General features: G+C 40.1%; 4 protein-coding genes across 5 annotated transcripts; 2 read left to right on the top strand and 2 right to left on the bottom strand.

The window, feature by feature from the left end:
• Positions 1-1,585: 1,585 nt before the first annotated feature.
• Positions 1,586-5,997, bottom strand: pigh (phosphatidylinositol glycan anchor biosynthesis, class H). The gene is made up of 4 exons (XM_077711112.1): positions 4,790-5,997; positions 4,375-4,584; positions 4,214-4,297; positions 1,586-4,135 (listed from the first exon to the last, which is right to left on the bottom strand). The coding sequence occupies exons 1-4, from the start codon at positions 4,964-4,966 to the stop codon at positions 4,064-4,066; spliced, it is 543 nt and encodes a 180-aa protein (XP_077567238.1). The 5' UTR covers positions 4,967-5,997; the 3' UTR covers positions 1,586-4,063.
• Positions 5,537-11,395, top strand: zfyve1 (zinc finger, FYVE domain containing 1). The gene is made up of 12 exons (XM_077711110.1): positions 5,537-6,892; positions 6,957-7,200; positions 7,342-7,602; positions 7,664-7,878; positions 7,947-8,053; positions 8,482-8,590; positions 8,649-8,746; positions 8,895-9,012; positions 9,126-9,296; positions 9,474-9,654; positions 9,719-9,832; positions 9,900-11,395. Exons 1-12 carry the CDS (start codon positions 6,407-6,409, stop codon positions 10,133-10,135), a joined length of 2,340 nt encoding a protein of 779 aa, XP_077567236.1. The 5' UTR covers positions 5,537-6,406; the 3' UTR covers positions 10,136-11,395.
• Positions 11,240-14,683, bottom strand: wdr21 (WD repeat domain 21). The gene is made up of 13 exons (XM_077711111.1): positions 14,280-14,683; positions 14,109-14,197; positions 13,885-14,042; positions 13,737-13,819; positions 13,565-13,646; positions 13,340-13,486; positions 13,178-13,227; positions 13,015-13,088; positions 12,710-12,802; positions 12,480-12,577; positions 12,249-12,413; positions 12,052-12,166; positions 11,240-11,724 (listed from the first exon to the last, which is right to left on the bottom strand). The coding sequence occupies exons 1-13, from the start codon at positions 14,387-14,389 to the stop codon at positions 11,504-11,506; spliced, it is 1,485 nt and encodes a 494-aa protein (XP_077567237.1). The 5' UTR covers positions 14,390-14,683; the 3' UTR covers positions 11,240-11,503.
• Positions 14,684-15,281: 598 nt separating this feature from the next.
• Positions 15,282-24,541, top strand: dpf3 (double PHD fingers 3). Of its 2 annotated transcripts, XM_077711299.1 has the most exons (12): positions 15,282-15,533; positions 19,321-19,481; positions 20,248-20,355; positions 21,410-21,543; positions 21,635-21,730; positions 22,164-22,236; positions 22,530-22,571; positions 23,542-23,682; positions 23,767-23,895; positions 24,031-24,143; positions 24,214-24,295; positions 24,379-24,541. In XM_077711299.1, the coding sequence occupies exons 1-12, from the start codon at positions 15,502-15,504 to the stop codon at positions 24,444-24,446; spliced, it is 1,179 nt and encodes a 392-aa protein (XP_077567425.1). In that variant the 5' UTR covers positions 15,282-15,501; the 3' UTR covers positions 24,447-24,541. The 2 variants fall into 2 exon arrangements, with proteins under 2 accessions (XP_077567425.1, XP_077567426.1); XM_077711300.1 differs by lacking the exon at positions 22,530-22,571.
• Positions 24,542-24,612: the final 71 nt, after the last annotated feature.

Raw genomic sequence — 24,612 nt, 5'->3', positions numbered from 1 at the left:
AAACATATTTATTTCAGAGCATAAAACATTGCAAGTGACAATGCATTGTTTTCGAGTTCTATTGGCGTTTCTGTGACGTTTTTTGTAAGTAAACTGTCAGTTTCGGTGTTGAGTTGGAATGGAAATGTTCCTGAAATGTTTCTGGAAATGTTCCAAACCAATAACGCCTGAAAGCAACAATCTTTTTTTTCTCCTGTTTGTCATCCAAATCAAACTAAATTGAGTAATATGTTAATCTGGATCATCTTCTTTAGCGAAGACAAAGACACATCTGTATTTTTCCAATGTTGAGGGGAAAAAATCACTTAGGCTAATCTGTTTTTAAACAGCAACATTGTTAAAAACACTCCATAGGCCTGAAAAATGTTGGTCTTTGGGTTTAATGGACCAATATTTGCAATGGACTCAACAAACAGGTCATTTGTTTATAGTCTTTAGACTCATGCATAAGGTCATGTTGGTTTTCTTCTACCGTATTAGTGAACCAATAAAAAGCCTGCTAGTCAAAATAGAGAACAATTTAGTCTATGAACCAAAATGTACTGTTCTAAGCTTGCCAACAAATAGCAAGCTACAAATTACATTCCAACTACATGTCATCATTTTGTAGATGTACATACAGTTAGTTTGTGGTCCATGCTACAATCAGGATTTGTGTGTGCATAGGTATGTCTGAGTCACTGCAAAATATGTTAACATGATATCATCACACTCCCAGAAATGTCACATTAGTGCTCCAAATCTATTTTTCAATTGACAAGATTGACTTGAGAATTGAGCTAATCTTGAACTGTCCAATTTTGGATTGGTAATCTAAAATTAGCCCCACAAATCTAACTTTGAGGCACCCCAGACCATAAAGGGACATAAGCAGAATCAGCAGCTACATTAGAATTACTGCACGTTGACATCTTACATTTGTTATGTGGATTTTGTCATTGTGTGAATGTGCCTGTGTTTTATTTGCTGAAGTAAAACTGTCTCTTACTACCAAAGAAAAATAAATGATTCTGTCTTTCCCATACTTGGTCATGTAGATGATGATTGGGATAATCTGCATGATTCAGTAAGGATTCATGACAGTTAGGCTTTAGTCAGGGGATCTTTAGGCAAAATGCTGATTGAGGACGTCTGGGAATCAAGTGGGTGAGGTGTTCTCACACTGGTGGCATTAGTAGGTGAGGGTGGGGGAGGGCCATAGGGGTGGATGGGTGACACAATGATGTAAAGACAGTTACATGACGCAATGTTACTGGTATTACATTACAGTTAATTAATATTGGTAGAGTAGATGGTGTCATCGTCCATGAAGACTATCATTTTGGACATTGACTAATGTTAGCGACGTCAAATGAGCAACGGATGCTGTGTGATGTCTTCTAAACGTTTGTGTCTACCAGCTGTGTCTGGACTTGCTCTTGTGTACATAGCGGCTGTTGTCGCGTCGTCCAATTTACTCACAACAATAAATTGTCTTGTTCAGTCAGTTTGTGTTGCCTTAGCATTATTGTGCATGGGTGGAGGGGGGGGGGGGTGTTGATTGATACTAGTGAAGGGACCATTGTCTGGTGTTATGTTTTGGGATTTGGGCCTCATTGTATGTACTGGAGAGTTAATTCTAATATTTTGCCCTTTAAAATTGTTAAAAGTCAACAAGAATGTTAAAATGCCCTCCCGACTATGTCAACAATAATAATGGCAGAGGTGAAATGATGAGGTGGAAAAAGTATATTAATATAACATAATTATTCACCATGAAACAATGTGGCACTGCAAAATCCCCAATTACGTGTACTTGTTATAAGCTATGATAGATACTTGAATACAGCATTGGTTTCAGAATGATGTCAATTGATCTTTATGAATTACTCACATGACACATCTTGGGATCTGACAAAAATAGGACGTAGCTTTTCATTATCATTGTCATCGACATTTTGAGTTGATTACAGAGAAGAAACATGCACGCGTTATCTGACATGTGACTGTCTATGTTAGGGCTTGAACGTGATGACATCACTGGCTTTCTAAAAGGCACAACAACATTTAGGCAGGAATAAACTGAATATTATCAAGTTCATAACTTATAAGCAGATTGTATTTAGACAAAGTTTGCTATTGTAAAGCCCCAGTTAACCACCTCCCCTCATCTTCTAGTGACGACCAACCAAACTGGTTAATCTCCTTGCATCTCATGGACAGATGGGAGGCGTCTCGCTTCCCGCACGTTTCGCAGGTAACACTTAGAGGGTGTGGCGTCATAATTTCACAATTTAAAAAAGTGGCCTGGTTCCATGACAAAATGACCTTTCACCAAAAACAACCCAAATAGACATTTAAATATCAACCCTCCTGTTAGCTAACTCCTATAAACAAGACAATGTAATTGAATTGGATCTATAGACAGTCTAATAAAACTGATCTGTAATTGTCACTCAACACTCCACCCAAGGAATGACGTATCCCATCATTGCACACAAAGGTGCAACAAGTACTTCCCGTCCATCAGTCATCAGGCGCCATAGAGTTAGCAGACTCATGCCAAGACCGGTTCTACCAAGTCACTTGACGGATCAGCGCGAATCTTGCGAGCATGTGAATGGTTTCTCCACATTGGTTCACTTCACGCTTTAAATCCAAACTGAAACCATGTTACACCTGGCTGCGCCAGACCGTTAAAAGTAGAAACATTTAAACATAAACTGTGACTCAATCTTCCTCAGGCAACAATACGGATGACACTTAACACCATACAAAGGGATTGTGTTGTGTCAACGCGTCTGTGTGTGCATACGTTTACAGCTTGTTTATACAATGAAAAGCACTGGTATTAAGAAGACTATTTATTTTTTAAATGAGGAAATTGATCCATAGCAACAATCAAATCATCAACATGCTTAAAGTATTTTTGTTTTCAGATTCAGGAAAATTCTCGCCCAGATCCATTGCTTTCCAGAGATGTTTTAATTTGAGGCTCTACAGGTGTTGGAAGGCCAACACCCAGCTTGGCGGGGGGTCGGACAACCCTTCACCCACTAAATAACACGCTTCTCACGCCGGGATTTCACACGTTCAGCAGGTGACGACCCATGCTGTTCGAGGTTCAGCAAAAGGTTGAGAAGACTTTAAAAACAAATCAAGGCAGGAAAAGTAGCCTTAGGTAGAAAGTACAAGTAATGGGGGTGGATAGAGGAGTAATTAACAGCTCACACCTCTGCCTAAAGAAGTATTCACATCGACATGACTGACAATTTACACCTTGGGTTGCCCCCCTTAGACAGAAGCCCTGAGGCCCACCCTGGTTCCACTATCAAGGGGGGTACCATTAGCCTGTCAGGGGCTGCTCTTCACGGGGCTATGACGCATTTTGCCCTTAAAAATCTCACCCGCACGCTTGTTTTGTCGGTTCGGGGCGCATTGGGTTCAAACTGAAGGGGGCCGTAGATGGTGGGAGTGAGAATAAGAGATGAACAACAATAAGGCTGGGTGGGGACTGAGCATGAAGACTTTAGAGTTTAGATGGACTTATTATGGGATGTTTACATTTTGGACTCATGTATTTCACATTTCAAGTACTTTTCTAGTCAAATCAGGACCAAAAACTGACTTTAGCTGTACTTACACACATGGAAGGCAGTTATTCAGTACTTCAAAACTGATTCTCTCACAACAAATAAAAGCATACATAGTTAGAAAGTAGCGCAGGGTTGCCCTCTTGTGGGGAAAATGTATCAGTTCAGGCGTTGTTAGCACATAAGAATGCAAAGATGGGACATTTTTGTTTGTGTTTTTAGGAAACATTTAATAATTGTGTAAAAGTGGAAAAGGCACAAAAGCTAAAATTCCAAATATTTATATACTATTCTAGTATATATAAAGGGGATTTAAAAAGGTTATGTAAATGTTAGTCGGGGTTAGGGTGAGGGCAATTATACATAATGCTTTCCAAATGTATTTCTGCAGTTATTAAAAAGGTAGAAAATATGGGGAAAATTTATTATTAATAATTTAGTAAATTAGTAAATACCGTAAATAAGGACATAGCCTTCCTGAGTGTGTGCTGTCAGCACTTTGAAAGAATCTCCTGACAGCTTTTATATACTTTCATCAAACAGTTCAACCTTGGCTTTGAGCTCTGTAAGACAAAATAATATTATTAGTAATATTATTGAATAAACTAATTGATCTAAGGCTGATTTTGCTTAATTCTCACCTGAAACAACGGCACCACCTGTGACACGTCATCGGGTTTTGAAGGGTCTTTCAGCAGTATACATAGGTAGTAGATGATTTGATGCTGCAATTAAACAACCACTTCAGCTTTTCATTGTGAAAGAAAAACACACAAATGTAAATGTAAATACTTTTGCCTACCATATGAATCGCTTCATTAATGACCACATCCTTGACTTGGCTCATTTCAATGAAGGAACTCGTCTCCCGTCCCGATGCATAACTGGATGAGAGCTGGATGCCCATCGAGCCAATGATGAGGACCGATTCATGGTCCACCTTCACCAAGTGGATGTGCAGCATCATTCCCAGCAGGGTTAGCAGGATGGCACCAGTAAGCACAGCTGTATTCTACATGCAGCAAGGAAAGGCCAAAGTAAACAAATAACAACAACAAAAAGACAAAAACATAATTAATAAATCAGAAATATTAGAGTACCAACAACTCTACAGCAAGCTACATATATGGATTTGGACGTTTTCATTAGTAGGGTTCATCTGCATGCGTTATTTTGGTTATTAGAATGTCAGTAATATAATATTAGATGGTACTTACTTCAGTAAAAAAGAACACTGTATAAGCAGCGAGCCAAACGATGGAGGTATACGCCATCACCTTGGCGATGGACATTTTGGGTGAACTGACAGTAAATTCCCGACAAAAGCTGCAATGATTTTGAGAGTCCAAATATATGGGTTTGCCATTAATGTCAGTGTAGTCTTGATCTTCCATGTCCCCCGCAGAAGGAAAAAGTACAAGTTATCAGTGAAGCCAAGTCGTTAGCATTAGGCTACAATTGAAAGCCAAGGTCAGCAACAGAGCACGATCTTTTTTTCTATTTATCGCCACAACAATTTCAGACTAGCAATGATTATTTAAAATAAAAGTTCCGTTGTTAAAGGCTGAGCAGAGTAATATTATATCGATAACTTGCATACAAATAAAGTGACAGGTTCGGTATGGTTAACCAAATATCGGATGCTGCTATGTTTTTATGGCCCTCCCGAATACGTTCTTGTGACGGTCAAAATATGAGATCAAGAAACTAAATTATGTTAAAAATAGGTAATAAACAATTATCTCCTTAAAATTGAAATGCATTAAACCGAAAATGTACGGAAATGGTCTATATATTGTGCTACAAGATAACATAAACAATACACCGGCGTACTTTGCACAATATATCAAACGCTACTCAGAGCACGAACTGCAGAGAACTGTGGGAAAACATATAAACGTCATTTAAATTAAACCTAAATGTCGCCTGTTGTAGAGAGACGCCGACTACAATAAAAAAAACCTAAACTATAACAAATTATTTATAGAATAAAAATCAGTTTAATATTACTGACTGTCATCACACACATGGACTGTTTTGATTTCGAAACTCCTACATTTCCCAACATGCATTTCGCCTTGAGTGACTTCTCAACCCTGGATAAAAACAAGCCGATCAGCTGATGTAAAAGCAACAACATCTCCTTCCAGACTCTGACACATCAAGTTAACTTTCTCGCCGAGGTTAGTACGTGGCATCGAGGCACAATGCTGCGTTATTAATCGGAATCGTAGATTTGAAGACTGCCATCGCCGCGTCGGCAGTTTAGTTCAGTCGAGTCATTCTCCGTCGGCTGAGGCTGTGTTAACCGTTGCTAGGTCAGACGATTTGGCACGAAGGTTGTTATTTCCTCACACAAGTACGACTGCATGTATCCCCAATAGGTACTGACGCAGCGATCGGCGAGTATAAAAATATCATTGGCCACAGAGGACGGCGTATACCTACTTGGCATCAACCGATCAGGGATAAAACGAGGCAAAAGGATGCTCGATAGATAATAGCTTTATCAGTTTTTACTCATCACATAAGCCAATGACATTTACCTTTGAATTGACTACTTGTTAGAAGCATAGATACGATTAAAGTAGTCAAATTACATAGTGTAGGGTTAGTGTTGAGGGCATTGACAGTGGGGTGTTGTTGTTATTGTTGTTGATTTCCCTGAGTTAACCTTTGACCAAAGAGGAACAAAGCCAGAATAACAAATGACAATGTGTGACTAGATGTTTGGAAATGGTATGTTTCGTATAAACTAGGACAACGAGAACTATGATCTCACGTTTATAAACGTTCACAAACTGTGCTGATAGTGTAGTTCTCCATTGTTAAGCATGAGTGGTCAAGGTCCAGCTGGAGATAAAGCCATGAGCACACCCCTAGTTTGCCAGGAGAGTTACGCCTGTGGGGGCTCTGTTGAGGCCTCCTTTGAATGTGACGAGTGCAGTAGCCTTCAATGCGTCCGTTGCGAAATGGAGCTCCATCGACAAGAACGTATGAGGAACCACGACCGGGTTCGCATCTCCCCGGGTCACATCCCATTCTGTGACTCGTGCAAAGGGGACGGCGCCGGGCTTATGGCCGGGCGACTGCGAGCGGCCGTCCGCTGCCAGGGGTGCAAGATCAACCTGTGCTTGGACTGCCAGAAACGCACCCACAGTGGCGGGAACAAAAGAAAGCACCCTCTCACGGCATACCCTCAGGCCAAAGGTCCTGAGGCGAACAGTGTGAGTGCGGGGGAATCCGAGCTGGACATCCTGAAAGACCAGCTGGACAGGGTGTGCAGTTTTCTATTGGTGGATGAGAAGGAGGAGATGCAGGTGAGTTTCTCAGATATTCGCGGATGAGAAGAAAATGGCTTATTTTAAGAGTTTTTCTTCCCAGGTGAAGGACGAGGAGAACTTTGTGGACCGATTGGGATGTGAAACGGATGAGCTCCTCAAAGTGGTTTCCATCTTTGGGAATACGGGCGAGGGGAAGTCTCACACGCTAAACCACACCTTCTTTTTGGGAAGAGAGGTATTCAAAACATCTCCAACTCAGGAGTCCTGTACGGTGGGCGTTTGGGCTGCCATGGACCCGCTGCACCGCGTGGTTGTCATAGATACGGAAGGATTGCTTGGGGCTGGTACTCTTTCCTTCTTTCTATTTATAGACATATTTTGTCTTGATACACTATATTGTGATCTTTTAGCTCTAAATGGGACATGAAAAGAATTGAACTTTTCAGGTACTATCCTAATCCTTGGCTATTTTGGGGGGGGTTCAGGGTCCAGTCAGGGTCAGCGAACCCGCCTCCTCCTCAAAGTCCTGGCCGTATCAGATATCGTCATCTACCGGACGCACGCCGATCGTCTCCATGACGACCTCTTCAAGTTCCTGGGTGATGCTTCTGAGGCCTACTTGAAACACTTTGCCCGGGAGCTGAAAGCGACCACCACTCGCTGCGGCTTGGACGTTCCACTCTCCACGCTGGGCCCTGCCGTCATCATCTTCCACGAGACTGTGCACACCAAGCTGTTAGGATCAGGTAGATGATAAAATCAAAGCCCTTGACCAGAAAAGTGGAATTGACGTGTTGCAATTTGCAGACAAGCCATCCGAGTCGGCCGACCGCATCCTCCAGGAGCGCTTCAGGAAGCTGAATCTCTTCCCCGAGGCCTTCAGCTCCATTCAGTACCGCGGGACTCGCACCTACAACCCGCCCACTGACTTCAATGGCCTTCAGCGCAGCCTGGAGCAGCAGCTGGATAACAATGCCACCCGCTCACCTCGTTCCGCCGGCGTCATCTTCAAGGCCCTGCAGGTTTGAATTCTACATCGCTTTACTAATCTGAGGGTCGATGTTAAAAATGGCTGATCTTTTCCAACCAGGCATTGAGTGAACGTTTCAGTGGCGACATCTCCGATGAGCACATGATCAGTAACTCCTTCTTCCCTGACGAGTACTTCACTTGCTCCTGCATCTGCTTGAGTTGCGGGTATGTGCAAAACCGCTAATACTGAATGACAAGTTGGTCATTGGCCTGCAACGCTACACTAAAACCAATTTTATAAGCAAGTATTGGACAATACTGTTAAATATGCAGATGCCACCTTGGTACATCAACAAGGGCTGGCTCTAGAGGTGACTGTGTAGTTCCCTTCAAAAAGAGCGCATTTAGCCAAAGCACCTTCTACCTGGAACTCAATACAAATTACCATATGTGAACCCAATCAACTTAAAGGCTGACACAAAATTACTATTTGTTTGTATGTGTCATCATTTACCTTCAACCTGCACAAGGAACTGAAGATGGAATATAGACCTCAGCTACAATCTTACATAGTTACATATAAATGTTCATTAACATGAAGATGTGTATGGGCATTAATATATGCTATCCCTTATTAAATAAATCAAACTCAGGTCAGGTTGTAAGAGAAGCATGAATCACCTCAAGGAGGGATTGGAACATGAAGCCAAGCACAGATGCCGTTACTCTGCGCAGAATGACAACCGCATCTACACCTGCAAGGTTAGTGATCATGTTTATTTATAAAGGAGGCAAAGGGCTAAATGGCTAAACTTCCCAGGTTTGCTACGAAGGAGGCAAGGAGGTCATCGTGGTTCCCAAGACGACAGCCTCATCCGACTCGCCGTGGTTTGGTTTGGCCGTCTACGCTTGGTCTGGGTGAGTAATGGCGGTGAATTGGATCATCTCGGTGAAATGAGTCGTGAATCAGCTATTTGGCTTGGATGCCGTCCCTCCCTCACAAAGTCTGTCAAATATCATTTCCAAGCCTGATATTCCACTAAGGCATTTTCCATTTCAATTTCAGATATGTCATTGAGTGTCCCAACTGTGGAGTGATTTACCGAAGCAGGCAGTATTGGTATGGAAACCAGGATCCGGTGGAAACAGTGGTCAGGACAGAGATCCAACACATCTGGCCAGGGGTAAGTTTTTCAACACAAGACTGCATTGATGCAGGAACAATGATAAAAAGAGGCTGGCAAGAGCGCATTTTGTTCAAATCCCTGCTTTAAGGAGCCGTTTTTCCTCATTTCAGTCTGATGGCTTCCTGAAAGACAACCACAATGCCGCCCAGAGGCTGCTGGACGGAGTCAAGTACATCTCCCAGTCAGTGTCAGAGCTCAGCGTCAAGCCAGCCAAAGCAGTCACTTCCTGGCTCACCGACCAGATTGCGCCCACCTACTGGACGCCCAACTCTCTAATCCTGGTTGGTGTAGTACAAAAATTGCATTGTTACCATATGAGTTTAAATGTGTTTGTTACATTATAGTTTCAGGCATTCATTATCAAGTAACATGCAATTTTAGGGATGGAATTATCATGCAGTTATTTGTATGTAACATTTTGAAGTGCCCTTTTTTACATTATCCCTTTTAATACACAGAAATGCCACAAATGTGCCGTGGACTTCCAAAGCAACGACACCAAGCACCACTGCCGAGCCTGCGGCGAAGGCTTCTGCGACGCCTGCTCCTCCAAAACCCGTCCAGTCCCAGAGAGAGGCTGGGGTCTTGCACCCGTCCGGGTTTGCGACGCCTGCTTCCAGAACCGAGGAATCCCCACTGGTATTCCAATTCACTCATTTACACCGTCATCTCCGAAAAAAAAACACTGAATTATCTATTTTAGAGCTTCTCGACGCTGCCCTGGAGGAAGAAGGCGGGACCTTAATCGCAAGAAAGGTCGGCGAGGCCGTTCAGAACACCTTCGGCGCTGTAGTTGGCGCTATTGACATTCCGCTAGGTAAGAAATGAAAATATAAGTCTTAGGATGATAGACTGACTTTAAATATGGACTCTGTGTCTGGCAGGTTTGGTAAAAGAAGCTGCACGTCCCGCTTACTGGGTGCCAGATCAGGATATCCGTGTCTGCTGCGGTTGCCAGAGAGACTTCTTGGCTGCTCGTCTCTCCATCCACCATTGCCGCGCTTGTGGTCAGGGCGTGTGTCAGGACTGCTCGCGGGAGCGCCGTGCCGTGCCATCTCGGGGTTGGGATCACCCGGTGAGGGTCTGCAGCGTTTGTAGCCAGAAGACTGGGGAACTCTAGCAGAATTGGAACTGCCCCTTTTTTGTCTCTGGTTCTTCCACTCGTGATTTTGAGCGCATTACTCATTTTAACCTATTGTCTGGAAGGAAGGTGGAGATCATGAAGGAACCTTAAATCAAGTTTTGGACAAGTCTTTTTTGGGCTATTGGATTGAGGAAGGTCTTGTTGTCGTTGACAGGGCCGTCATCTAGCCCATATATTCGTCTTTTACTGTTTATTAAGGTCAGAGTTGGATAGTTGTCAGAAAATCACAAGACTGATAGACACAGCCATTCACATAATTCAATGTACAGTACTGTGCAAAAGTCGTCATTATGTTGGCCAGCTATAGCAATAAAAATATTACTTTTTTCCATTTTTATGCCAGTGAATGATACTTAAGTTTGGGAAGAAGTTACTTCATGATTTATTTGGCCCAAATACTTAATGTTATATTTTACATGTCACCATATGCTATTTGAGATGAGTTTAATGTAGACATTAGTACTGTTAATATTGCTTTTATATTTGCCTTGCTGTGATTCCTGCATGGCTTTTGCACAGTACTGTTTTTAGTATATGTCAGTTTAACAAATCCTTGCCTTGCCTTTAAAAAAAAAAGGTTAAATAGATGCATTCCAATGATTATGTAAAAAAAGAAAAAAAGGCATATGCTATCTATTCTAGTAACCCCACAAGCTTTTAGTAGCTATTGTATTCTAAAGAGGCGGATATTCCCCTTAAAGTAAAGCCTTAATTCTAACTTGATATTGTACACTGGCATCATACACTTTGTTTACAACATTGGATGAAGTGAAGTTGTTAGCAATAGACCATCGTTGAGGCTGGACCCTCAAAAGCGATATCATGGAATGACTTGAATCTTAAGCAATGCAAATAATTTCAAAAGTGTGTCACGAAAGATATATCCCAATGAAAACGATAATGGCATTGAAGACGAGCAGAAAGTAGTTGTTCGTGTTTGAAATATATCGTTCTGTGACATCGGTCCACTTTTTGTTTTGTTTTTCAGGTTCATTTGAACATATCCTTAGTAGATCTTGCCAAGGGTACATTTGCATGTGAGAATGTTGGAATGAATAATTTTCAAGACTTTTCTTTTTTTTTCAGTGCGGTTTATTGAGTGTCTTTTAATCAACTCAAGTTTGGTGAGAGAGCACAATCGGAAAAAAAAACAGCTGCTGTATATAACAAAACAGAGTTAAAAACAAATAAAACACTAAAAGAAGGGCACTGTGCTCATGGAACAAACTGCAAAAATGTGCCTTTTTTCCCCCCTGTTTACAACTGTGCAGTAATGATACTTTTGTAAACATGTTTTGTTCTTCTACGGCCAGAAAAAGCCTGTTAAAGAAGCGTGTAGTTGGATCAGGCTTCCCTCTGCTCCCTCTCGTCCGCATTGTACGGGAAGTAGTAGAAATCTTTCTTGAGAGCCATCACCAGGCCGGGGGTCCCCTCGCGCCCGCCGATCCCAGAGGAAAAGATGATGCTGGGGATGGCGTCATTGGCAACCGGGTGAGGCGATGGGATGGTCCTGAGAAGGCGACTATCTCGCAGACTCCAGATCCTTGTGTAGCAGTCCTGACCCACTTTGGAGCGAAAAAAGGAAATTGTAAGTCAAATCAATATTCCAAACTATACATTTAAATGCTAAATAGAATATAAATATTTACTTTGTATTACAAAATGAATGATGCATTTATTTAATACAAAACATCTTTAAAATAGTGTTTTCCCCTTTATTAGAAAAGTGTCCCTTTTTATTTATTTTTACTCCTCCTTTTTAATTAAATAACACAAAAAAGAAACGTAAACAGATCTAAAAAATATGAAACAAGATAATATTGGCTATTAAATAGCTCCAAAATAGGATTCATACACATTTTAATGTGTATAAATGCTCTACTGACTCTTACCGGCCAAAAGCAGTCCCTCAGGTTCCCTGACATGGATTGGCAAATAGGCATGCTCATTATAGTGGCCCTTGTACTCTTGCACATGCTTTATGGCTCGTATGTCCCACAGGTTGATCTGAGAGAATGGTCACACATTTTGTGATGTACTGTTCGTAAAGACAAAAGAACAACAACAACAAAAAGAACCCTTTCCTCACCCGGCCCGACATGTCTGCAGCCACCAGGTAGTTCTCGTCTTGCAGTATTTGCAGTGAAGTGATTGGATATTGATGCTTGAAGGTCACGGCCTTGCCTTGCCCCGGATTGCGTACATCGAAGCCAAAGATGGCCCCGGAACGGCAGCCGTTGTATAGCAAAGGAATCTGAAAAAGATGACATTTCGCATTCAAGACGAGTACAATCATGGTGGAAAAGGCAGACAAACTTACATTGGCGCCAAACTGCTGAGCCAGGACGTCGCTGGCGACGTCGATGATTGTTTTATTTCCTGTGACGGCCTGGTGCAGGATAATCTTGTGAGATAAACCTGCCAACAGGCAAACGCAAGTATGTGATTTGGATAATTTAAAGTCCTCACCTAAAATGAAACTATTTTAGTATTAATTATTTTGTAGTTTCCAAATTTGAGTCTAACTAAAGTCCACCTTTTGACACTAACCAACACTAAACAGCTTGTCATGGGAAGGATGTCGACTCCAAGCACAGCACCAGGCCGTAGAGATTTTTAAAGTAATACGAAGGCTCGGTTGACCTGAAGATGGGAAGAGAAACCTTATTATTGCTCATTAATCAATCAATAATTCATTTTGCAAAAGCTATATTTGCTTTTTCTTCCAAACATGTTCGAGAAAAACAAAGTAATCAATCTATTAGGTGTAGTTTAACATTTCTGATGTAAACTATAATAATTTGGGATTTTGGAAGAAAAAATATATATACATATAATCATTTTAAACATTTTACTGTTGTAGCTGAAGAGTGAAGTAGGAACCAAATTTAGTAAGCCAGGATTCTTCGCAGTCCCCAACATGCACAGTCTGATTTTCAGTTAAAGACAATATGATCTGAAGCAAAATAGATATAAACTATGCATAAAATCCATTCTAAAAACTTTAACACAGGATACAGCACGTGAGAGTTTGGATGTGTGACAGTGGCCCAGCAAAGACAATTCACCTGAAACAAAAATACACATTCAAAAGACAAAGGTTGATGACTAAAAACATTTACATTTTTATGTCCATCTTATTTTGAAATAGCATAACCAAAACCCCTTAAATATTCCCACCTTGCGTTCAGTGATATGAGGATATTCACACATTTTCACAGATGGAGACCCACTGGAGTTATTTCGACCGAAGCTCATGTAGCCGTACTTGGAGCCCCCGTTTGGCATGTCATGGACGGTTAACGCCTGCTCACAATTGGAGTCGGCCTGCAGGTAAACAGCAATGAGATCTACTTGGCATTTTGGAGTTCTCAATGGCAACTTTAGAGGAGATTGCCAACCAACCACAAGGGTCCGTAAATCTTCCCGGATCTGGAGGTCCAGCTTATGTCGTCTCATGATGCTGATCTTCCCCTCGTGAACTCGCCTGAAGGTAATATAATTGTTGTGTTTTAAAAAAGCAAGGGATTGAGAGATTATCTAAATGACAAATTCCATAATAGGAACAATACAATACCTGCAGTAGGATGTCTCACGGAGCAATCCGAGATGGTGATTCTGTAGAACCATGGTAGCATTGAGTCCTGGTCTCGGTGCTTTCTAAAAGCAAGAGACGTTAAGATTCATTTTAGAAGGTAAAATAAATTGTGTGTAAATCGTAATACTTTTGTAGGGTTTTCATCCTCCGCAAGCCTCCTCGTTCTCTCTTTTTCACGTTCCATATTGCGCAGCTTCTCTCGGGTCAGGGGGTTGCAGTTGTTGTGACCCGGCAACAAGCGGAAGTATCGGTTCTTCTCGGAGTCAAAGTAGAAACCTGGCAGTTCTGATTTAAAAAGAATAATAATTATAATGCACTTCAAGCTGTCTTTTTGGGGGGACTTATTCTAACCTGGTGCATCACTGCTGTTTGAGGAGGAAGAAGTACTAGCTTGACTATCAGACATTCTGGATGAAGATCCTGGACCATCATACCAATTCCTACGAATGCAGAATGAGGCTTGCACATTTTATTTTGGACGTTCATTGCCGTCACTGGCAGCCTAAGGGTAGATTTGCACACCTGTCGTGTCGTGGTTGTCTCCAATGTCTACCTCTGAATGGTCTTCTGCCCCGATTTTGCTGTCCTCTTTGGCTTCGTTGACCCCCGATCCAATTCCAACTCATCATCATGCGACGATGTGCCTAACGGAATGGAAACCACGTTGTCGGTTTTGGTTGTGTCCCGCATTCACTTCCAGCGTGGAGCTAGCTTTCTTTAGCCAAAGTTGGCAAGTTTCACAATTCAGGAAAAATAATTAGGGCGAAGTATAATTGATCGTTCTGAACTTTACATTCTAAACTGTGAAGTTGATGTCATGACCAACAAGTAAAACGTTGCAGAGTTTTCAGTATTTGTTTTCTTAGTGATCAATAGCTTTACGGTGAGGTTCCGCGAATATCCCAACTTTGATTGCCATTGGGCCAAAATTGAAAACAAATGACGCACGGTGATTTGATTGGCTGCTATGGTGAATTGGAGTTAAGTACCGCCCTCGTGGTAATAAATATGGAATGTATGAGACTAGATGCTTCGACTGTGGAGTCAATGGCGTATCTAAATGTCCACCATCTTGCATTAAATTAGCTGTATGTCTTCCTTGGCACTAAGCGTGCACCAAACATATTTTCATACATCTTGTTTGTATTTAATTGTCACAAATGTTCTTAATACTGTTATGTATTTTCAATTTTATACGTCAAACTATCCCTATAAATAAATTGGTTTTTTTTTAAAACAGAGACAAGACTCCATTGTTCAATTACTTTAATAATGCAAAATAATTTAGAAAGCCTCAATTAGGTACATATTATTTAATCTTTACTGTAGTTTGTGTTCATCAATTTAATTAATTTTAATTCATATGTTTTTTCATTCTTTATAGTATGTATAATACATTACTTAACCTTTGTAAGGTGCTAAATCGTAAAAAGCATCCTTCGCTTTCTTTATTGTACATTTATTGACATTGACAGCAATTTTGAAGCCGCGCCCACCGCCTTGACATTGCTGTTGTATATTGGCGGCTGCACACGCACAAACGCACGCACAAACGCACGCACACGCGCACGCACACGCGCACACACACGCACGCACACACGCACACACGCACGCACATTGCTTGTTGTCGTATATACATAGGTCAAACCTTCTACTCCTCCTCCACCTTCTCCGCCTCATTTTTTGCGTCCCAAAGCTCATCGAGATTTGGAATACAGTATTGCATTCCAAATCCATCTGGAAAATGGCGACTGCAATTCAGAATCCCTTAAAATCGTAAGTAAGCGTTTCTTATTGACGCGCTCCAAGTCAGACAAGGAGCGTTTCTGCATGAAAAACGAGTGCAAGCGTTCAACCAAGATTTTTAAAAAAGAAGACATATTTGAACGATTCTATTGTTAATGCTCACGCGTCTGCAGGTAATGCATGCGTTTTTTGGCGAATTGTGCAATAATACGCAATGGAAAGATGCATTTATGGTTAAAAAAAAACCACATCGTTTCCTCCAAAGTTGACAACCTTAGGTTGAAGTATTTTTTCATAGTCATTGCTGACCACTTAATTTACATTTATACTTATTTCTTGTGCAAAAAAAAAACCTCCTAAACGCAGCTCTAAATCATTTATCCTGTTTTTTTGTGTTACTATTACAATTTAAACACTAACAATTTGGTGTTCATTACAGTTCTCTGGAAAACAACAAGATGTATATTATAGTAGTTGTTTTGTGGGGTTTGTGGCTAAAAAAAAGAGATTTTACGTCCCATTTATTCATATAAGGGTCTATTTTTAGACCTTAGAGTAAAAAGCCAAAAAAAAAACTTATATTTGTTTTTTCATGATTTCAGGGTATAATGACTATTTCTATTGCATTCTAATCAGAACTGAATCAACAAATTCAAAAGTACTGCATTTTTAAGCACCTATGGACCAATTTAAACAAGATTTACTATTACTATTTTACTTACCCGAAGTTTATTTATAATAAAATACTACAATAACAACAAGACCATTCATTTTTTGTTGATAAAACTTTTTAAGGCAACTGATAGGAAATACTAGTTAAGAATGTGTCAATGGAGCTTTTATACAAATGTTTGTTTTATGTCATTTAACAAATTTGTTCTGGTGGTTTGCCAGCTATTGGTAATCTTTCTACTTTCTCGCTTGAGTGTTTTTCCAGCAGCGCTCTTTCTATACTCATTCTTATTTTCACTTTCCTCGAATTCCTAAGTCATAATGAATAGGGGTGCGATGACATAGTGAATCACACACAGGCTGCACTTTAGCGCATTTATGGTGCTTTTAAATGGTTGAATTCCTGCAGAAACTCTTGAATCGCAGACAGTGGAAAGAAATTGGTTTGTATGTGCTTATTTAACTTGATTTTTTTGTTGTGTATATCCAAACCGCAGAAAAATAAGCATCTTGTTATCTGAGAGATGGCTTTCATTGCTGTAGAGTGAGGAAGATTATTGTTTCAATCTTAAATATCCATTCAGAATGTGCATTAATATAACAATTTCTAGGTCAAATCCATTATTGTGGAATGTCAAAATGTTGTTTTATAGTTGAATTGAGAAAAGTCTTCAATTAAATACATAAAAGAATGGGATGAATATTTTTTTATTTATTTTTTGATATTTCTCTGTATTCATATGACCAAAAAATAGGATAAAACAATGTTTATTGTATTTTTTATGCTTTTATTAGAGTTAAAAACTCATCAAAATGAAAAAAACAACAACATTTGGTGACACCCCCTTTCCATTTGACACCAGTTTTTTTATTACAGCAATCAAAACTCAGCAAAACACAAACACACAACCTATCACAATATCCATAAATATGACTTAATATGCACCATTTAGCCTTACATTACATTTCATCCCCTTCTGTATCCGCATTACTATTAAAACTGTCTTTGTTGCATATGCGTGGGGGGTTGTGCTATGGGTCGCTGTGGGGGTTTGTATATTTTTATGATGTGTTTGTTTTATGTATTGTGTCGCCATACTCCCCTCCCCCATAATAGCGAGGTGGAGGATTTAGGAGGGGAGGTGGAAGGTGGGGGGGGGGGTACGTCTGCTGTATATCCCTTATTTGATACATTTATGCATTTATGAAACGGAACAGGAGAAGCCTTTTCTCCATCCATATATTCATCCATTCCACCCCAGCTGCAGACATCAACCTAAAACGCCTCCCCTCCTTTCCTTTTTAATCCGCCATCCAACGTTTCCCTTTTGTGTGTCTTTTTTTTGTGGATGTGTGTGTGTGAGGGTGACACGGGTCGAAAGGGAACACGTGTGCCCCCGAGACATGTCAACTCCCCCCACCCGACCCCATTTATGCTGTCTTGGCCTGAATCCCCCCTCGCTACTGCCTACAATATGCCCTAAATGTTTGCTTGAAGCTTCACTATTCCATTTGTTTGGGAGGACATAGGCTTACAGTCGCAGTCGATATTTGCCGCATAAATGGTCTGCAGTGGGCTTGGGACAGGAAGTAAACAGGAAAAGAGGCTTGTGTGGTGAAACTAGATATTGTAATAGAGTATTCAGTGGTGGCTTGACATATGACTTCATTATTTTGCCACAACAGGACTTGTAACTCAAAAGATAGCCATTTGAAATGAATGGGTAATAGAATTAGAAATAAAATGTTGGTTGGAATCACACTAAAGCATATGTAGACATAGTGTATGTGATGCAGAAGCTGAGCTGCACTGTTTGTCTGCAGCAGTGGTGGCGAACAGGCGGCTCTTGAGCCACATTTGGCTCTTTGCTTCTTATATTTAGTATATGCTGTGGCTTTTTGACTCGTTTCATGTTTGTCTTATTTTAATTCTCTCTTAACATGCGCTCAAATTCATTAAAAACTAAATAATTTGGCAGATTTGATTGCTTTTTGACTCCCAATGTTTAAAATTTGGGCTTTTTGTGTCGAACATATTTGTCTACGGTGTAAGATTGTAGCACCTGACAGAGCTATATGACAGTACTGATGAGTTTACCATTGATTATTTTGTGTTTTTCTGCAAAAAGAGGAGGACAAAAATACCGGAGTAAGGAACTTAAATATAGCACGTGGCACACAAGAGGAAGATTTTATGTGGTGGAATGAGCAGACATTTGCTACTCATATTAACTATGGAAAAAAAAAGCAACAGCTTCCACTCTTGTGGTTGTGTGACCCACCACAAGATTTTGGGGGGGGGGTGTCTGTGGGAATTTTGGGAAGTTGATTGGAATTTCAGTTCTTTGATGGCTTTCTTTTCAAAATCTAAATCATAATCATCCAACTATGCTTTTAGTAGAACTGAAAAAAAATGGTTTTCTTCTCCAGGAATGTCAAATACACCATTTTTTTAATGCTGGAGTGTCTTTTTCCATTTTCCATAAACAAACATGATGGTACTTGGGCACAGTTATATAAGAATGTTTGAAGTGGCCCGAGGAAGGAGTACAAGGTCACCACAGCATTGTCAGATGGAAAAAAATAAGAATAATTATATTATAGACAGTCTTTTTCATGCATTTGTTATGCTGAAGTTCTGCTTCCATGGTGGAAGACATCTGAGTGTGTATATATTACACTATCATCTGTTTAGTTACTTCCCAAAATGCTAATGCCGTACCTAATAAAGTGGCCATTGTGGCCTTTTCCCATCCTCCCTCAACTTCTTGACCTCTTTCATCCAAACAGTGACCGTCTTTGTGGAGGTTTAATGCCGGTCCCTGTCTGACTTGGCATTCTTTACATTTTTTTTTTGCAAGACATCCACACAGTCTTTTTTCCATTGTTGGCACAGAAACACAAATTCATGTACCATCCTGCATTCGTGCAGGTATTCCTGGCAGTGTTTTTTTATCATGTTGGTATGAAAAGTAACATGATAGAACATTGTCGATGGAATAGTTTGGATTGTTTTGAAGATAAAAAGCAGATAATTGTTTTTTTTCTTGGCGGTGCAAGGGCAGACGAATGCCAAGTTTTTGAATATGGTGTCTATGTTGGAATTGTATATGGTGATTATAACTAACTGTGTGTGTCTGTGCAGAATGGGCGACCAGTTCTACAAGGACGCCATCGAGCACTGCCGTAGCTACAATGCCCGCCTACGTGCCGAACGCAGTGTCCGGATGCCCTTTCTGGACTCGCAAACTGGCGTGGCCCAAAATAATTGCTACATTTGGATGGAGAAATGCCAAAGGCAACCTGGTAAGACCAAAAGAGAAGAATCCGGGAGCTCGTAGTTTAGTTTTATGACGCATGAAAGGTTACGAATTTAGAGAAATTATTCAAAACCCATGCATGGTCACTTCTTTAAGACTTTATGTAGTTTTTGTCATACTTAATTCTTCAAAATATGCTTCCATCATATCCAAATAACTGTTCCCAAGGATATTTAGTAGGTTTACTCTTAGTCGACATGTCTAACAAAATCCATGTGTCTTAACTGGAACCAGCTTTGGAGCATTGCATTTTCAAATTCTGGTTTACAAAAGTTTTAGGACACGTCATGGTCTTTGCCTTCTGTTTTTAATGCAAAATAAAAGACAAATAGTGCCTATTATATTGTAAACAAGCCAAAGAGGACCAGATTTTTTTTATGTTTTATGAGTTATCCGACACCTGCGTCGCGCTGGAGTGGAACCTTGATGTCGTTATGCATCAAGATGGACACAAATAGCCACGCTGGCCGCACCCTGCACTTTGCGGCGGTCCTGACCAACAATATGTTACATTTCAATCGGATCATGCTTGTCATTCTTTGCTGCTTTTGCTTGTGATGACCAAAAATAGGCAAACAACCTGAATGGGATTTCCTGAAATATGGGAATCGTTAAGTCTGAACACTGAAATAACCACATGTGTTTGGGTGTATTTCCTATTAGCAGTTTTGGTGTAACAGTGCATATTATAATTCTCCCTGTGTCTCCTCATATGTGTTAAATCTGCATTTTTTAACTATGTTTACATGCAGGCAGAGCATCCGGACAGATGTACGCCTACCCTGCACGTTGCTGGCGAAAGAAAAGACGACTTCACCCACCTCTCGATCCCCAACTCCGCTTGTGTGAGCTTCGGCTCGGTACGACACACACGTTGACACCCGTGCACACAGGTGCAAAAAAATCAGAATACATATGGACTGTGTGTGGAACAGTGTAAATGTGTTCTGGTTTCCATCAAAATAGTAATAGGATTAAGGAACATTCTTATCACTAGGGACCAAAAACCAGGGAAGGGAAAGCCCATAATATGATTGCAGTATGCGACTCTAAGGCTCACTATCTGGCCATCTGGCTCTGGTTACCTAGGTCTCCAGGTTCATTTTTTTTCTCTTTTTCCCCCCTGAATCAATGCCGCCTCTCACTGTTGTGTAGAAATACACACATACACACACACAGACACACACTCGACCATTGCAGAACAGAAGCACCCTAACTGGGCCTCTAATCATTTGACCAGGAGGCATTAGAATGCAAGTGAGCCTTATGAAGTGTATTTTTTTTTTTTATGTTTGCATACCAGGAACCCGATAAGAAGGGAGGAAAACTATAAAGGAGGGTCTTTCTTTGTTTTTTTTTTTGCTTTAGCGCCATTGTCTTTTCCGTGCTTCTTCTCCTGCAGACATAATGTCATTTTAAGAGTTACTTTGGCGAACAGTATATAGAAAAGGGGGAGGGTAACCCAGATATCAATGACAACGCTTGGCGGAGGAATGTGACTGCTCCCCTCTCAGGATTTTTTTTTTTTTTTTTGGAGGGCTTCATGTTTATTTAATACTTCCTGAGCAGTAGTGAGTGTTTGTGTATTTGTTGGAGTGTTTGAGAGAGATAAAATACATCTTTAAGGGGGATTTAGAAGACAATAAAGTTGAATTTGACGGTCATGGTCATAGAAATAGAGTTGATTATAGTTTATGGAAATAAAAGAAGTTAGGAAAAAGAGGAGGAAAAGATTTGGTTGATGTAGTACTAATTGTAAAGGGCAGGGGCTCCTAACAAGAGCTTTAAATGATGTTAGAATGAGTCAATATTGTTTCACATGGCATCAAATGGGTTTTATAAGCAGGGTTAAAGAACAAGAAAGGTAGAGTCAAACTAAAAAGATTAAATTACTGAATGACTGGTGTACCTTAGAGGCTGAGCTGGCCCCCAAACGTGAGGGTCCGCTAGGTGAGGCCACAGCTCTGGAGGCCCTTCTTAGAAGTGACAATCTTCTGGAGAAGAAGAGCAATGCCTGCAAGGAGGAGGAGACCTTGCTGGAAATACAGGTTATTATTTTGATAATTTTGTATACATGATTCAGCTCACGGGCATTTTTTGGAATATTGTTATGCATATTTTCAATGCACGTTTATCCAGAGGGTGCTGGAGGCGGAGGAAAACGGAGACGGCTTTCAAGATGACGAAGATTTTGAAGTGGATACTCCGAAGAGGAAGAGCAGAAATAGAAGCAAAGTGAGTCAAAATGCCCAAATGAATCATCAAAATCAATACTTTCATGCATGAATCATGACTATTTTTAGAAACACTTATTTAGCTGCCATTGACGGCACTAGACGCCCAATCCAGTGCGACTGTGAGAAGAAATAGATTGGACGTCCGGTTCTGTCAATGGCATTGATAGTTGTGCACAGCCAGCCAGCCCTTACAGTTATAATTGAACAAATACAATAATAATGTGTTTTTTTGTAATCATGTTTAAAAAAAATGGTGACCATAAGTAGTCCCTTAACCTATAAAAAGTTAAATATCTTAAGTCAACTTTTGAATAGATTCAAATGATTCAAGATATCCAATAATTGCCCTATTTTTTTATTTATAATATTACAATAAAGTGTAGTCTTCACTACTACTGCCTTTTTATTATGTTTTGAATTTTTCTGAACAGAACAGAGGCTCCAGTCGTAAGAAGACAGAAGCAGTCAGTGCGGATGACCAAGACAAACCATACGTTTGTGACAGTAAGACCAACCCCACTATATAAAAATCTCATTTTCTATATGTGAAATGTCCTCTTTGGATCATGGATTAAGTTTGTACGGGATAGAAAAGCCATTTAAATTCCCTTCAAGTCACTTCCCGTCACCTGGCATGAAGAAAGGGAGCTGTTTATGCAGCCGCCCTCTCATAAGCATGCAACTCTCCTCAAAGGAAGGATTGCAAAAAAACGCAGACTGATGAATGAATCTTGTTCGTCTTTTCTTTTTTCTTTTTTTTTCTTTTTTCTTTTGCTTGTATGTCCTCTCTGTTCCAGATAGACACAAACAAAAGCATAACTCAAAAAAGGCTGAAGAAGGTATCTCTCCTCCGGTATTCTTCCTGTGTGCTGTCACTAATGGCTTTTAATATATATATATATATTTTTTTTTTAAAAAGCATGTTATTAACGCTTTTTTAATGATTTCTGAACAAATGGCATGCCAACAGGCTAACTGGATGGCTTTGACGCACGCATGTTTTTCACAGATGGAGCCATTGTGGAAATATTGACCATAATATTTAGATAAATTGCCATTTAATATGGCTATAAAAGGGCTCAGTTCAAATGCCAGCTTTTGCAATGCAGATAAGACCAAGAAAAACATTTCAAAACTTTTCCCACTGTCTTTTATTCATTATAATTTATATGCTATAATAATGTATAACACAATATTATTATATATATGATGTCAAGCTTTGAAATAAGTTCTTGGTCTCATAAGAAAAATCTAGCATTTGAATCAGACGTTTAACCTTTTTTTGTATTTTTTTTAATATCCACTGTAGTTCTACATTATGACTAAAAATGGCTGAAACTTCTACCATGGCATCAGCGTCTATTTAACATAAATAGATTAGACTTTTTTTCCCTTACAAGATTGCCACTTATTAGGTTTGTAGAAATGGTTGTTCTATTTAAAAAAAACTATATTAATACAACTGTGCAGTAGTATGGTTTTATTATTATTATTATTATTATTATTTTAAAAGAATTTGTAAAATTAGATTACTCACACAATAGGGAGAACAATCACTATTTTTCTAATGTAATTATACCTTTATCATGACTATATCATTTTGCAAACTTATTTCTATAACAATTTTCATCATGTAGTGACACAATAGTCCAATAAGAGCAATATTTTTTCTTTCTACTATGACCCTCTATATTTTCCAAATATGAAATGTAATATTTGAACTCTTTACTGCATCAATTTGCTATAATAATCATAGAATGGTGATAAGGGTGATTATTCTAACTATTTTTGGCTGTTGTTGATTGACAGTCTGCGGCAAGCGCTACAAGAACCGTCCTGGGCTGAGTTATCACTACACGCACACCCACCTGGCTGAGGAAGAAGGATGTGATGAGGAGAAGGACAGCGAACCGGCCCTGTCACCCCCACGTTCTTACGACAACCACAAACGTATGTTGCAATTAAATCTACACAACTTAAAAGACTTTTCCCAACATGGCGTCACATAATTAATAAATAAATATGTCATTAAAGCTCAAAAGGGTCCCGACGGTGTCATCATCCCCAACGACTACTGCGACTTCTGCCTCGGGGACCAAGACTCCAATAGAAAAACGGGCCAAGCTGAGGAGCTTGTCTCTTGCTCAGACTGTGGACGCTCTGGTAAATTTCCAAAAATATATTGTTTTTCTAAATGCATCCACTTTTGTAGCTTTACATTGTAAAATTAGCCTATAAAGAATGTAAAAAGGGAACAAAAATGCTCTGCATATTCATGCATTTTCTGCACATGCACAGGTCACCCAACATGTTTGCAATTCACTGACAACATGATGCACGCGGTGAGAACGTATCAATGGCAGTGTATCGAGTGCAAGTCCTGCAGCCTCTGTGGCACCTCTGAAAATGACGTACGTAACTCAACGGATGCACTTTTTCAATTTGATGACATGATCAGTGAAGAATTTATGTCGTTCTTAGGACCAACTGCTGTTTTGCGACGACTGCGACCGAGGCTACCACATGTACTGCCTCAAACCACCTATGAATCATCCTCCAGAAGGTAAAATCATATAATACAATGCAATCTCTATTGCAATTACATATGAATGCCTAATATATATATCATACATTGTTTGTCCACAGGGAGCTGGAGTTGTCACGTGTGTGTGGACCTTTTAAAGGACAAGGCCTCCTCTTTTGGTGAAGCATAATGGCTGCCACACTGTCAGGGAACGCTCACTTGTTTATGTACACATTTTGAATGGAGTCCCAATACAGAAATATTAAACACCTCTTTTTCAAGATGCTTATTCAACCTTAATTCTGTGTCTGAAAATATGAGTGGGATTCATAGGGGAAAATTTGCAAATGAGAATT

This window comes from Stigmatopora nigra, unplaced genomic scaffold, assembly GCF_051989575.1.
Source record: "Stigmatopora nigra isolate UIUO_SnigA unplaced genomic scaffold, RoL_Snig_1.1 HiC_scaffold_25, whole genome shotgun sequence".
Lineage (NCBI taxonomy): Eukaryota > Metazoa > Chordata > Actinopteri > Syngnathiformes > Syngnathidae > Stigmatopora > Stigmatopora nigra.
This window is presented reverse-complemented; position numbering and strand designations above follow the sequence as displayed.

Coding starts and splice junctions, on each gene's coding strand:
- pigh (XM_077711112.1), bottom strand. CDS start 4,966: ATGGAAGATCAAGACTACACTGACATTAATGGCAAACCCATATATTTG. Junction 4,298..4,374: donor TTAATGAAGCGATTCATATG/GTAGGCAAAAGT, acceptor GTTTAATTGCAG/CATCAAATCATCTACTACCT. Junction 4,136..4,213: donor AGGTGGTGCCGTTGTTTCAG/GTGAGAATTAAG, acceptor TTTGTCTTACAG/AGCTCAAAGCCAAGGTTGAA.
- zfyve1 (XM_077711110.1), top strand. CDS start 6,407: ATGAGTGGTCAAGGTCCAGCTGGAGATAAAGCCATGAGCACACCCCTA. Junction 7,603..7,663: donor CACCAAGCTGTTAGGATCAG/GTAGATGATAAA, acceptor TGCAATTTGCAG/ACAAGCCATCCGAGTCGGCC. Junction 9,013..9,125: donor TCCAACACATCTGGCCAGGG/GTAAGTTTTTCA, acceptor TCCTCATTTCAG/TCTGATGGCTTCCTGAAAGA.
- wdr21 (XM_077711111.1), bottom strand. CDS start 14,389: ATGATGATGAGTTGGAATTGGATCGGGGGTCAACGAAGCCAAAGAGGA. Junction 13,647..13,736: donor CGTGAGACATCCTACTGCAG/GTATTGTATTGT, acceptor TATTACCTTCAG/GCGAGTTCACGAGGGGAAGA. Junction 13,089..13,177: donor CATCCAAACTCTCACGTGCT/GTATCCTGTGTT, acceptor ACTGAAAATCAG/ACTGTGCATGTTGGGGACTG.
- dpf3 (XM_077711299.1), top strand. CDS start 15,502: ATGGCGACTGCAATTCAGAATCCCTTAAAATC. Junction 19,482..20,247: donor GAAATGCCAAAGGCAACCTG/GTAAGACCAAAA, acceptor GTTTACATGCAG/GCAGAGCATCCGGACAGATG. Junction 20,356..21,409: donor CTTGTGTGAGCTTCGGCTCG/GTACGACACACA, acceptor GGTGTACCTTAG/AGGCTGAGCTGGCCCCCAAA.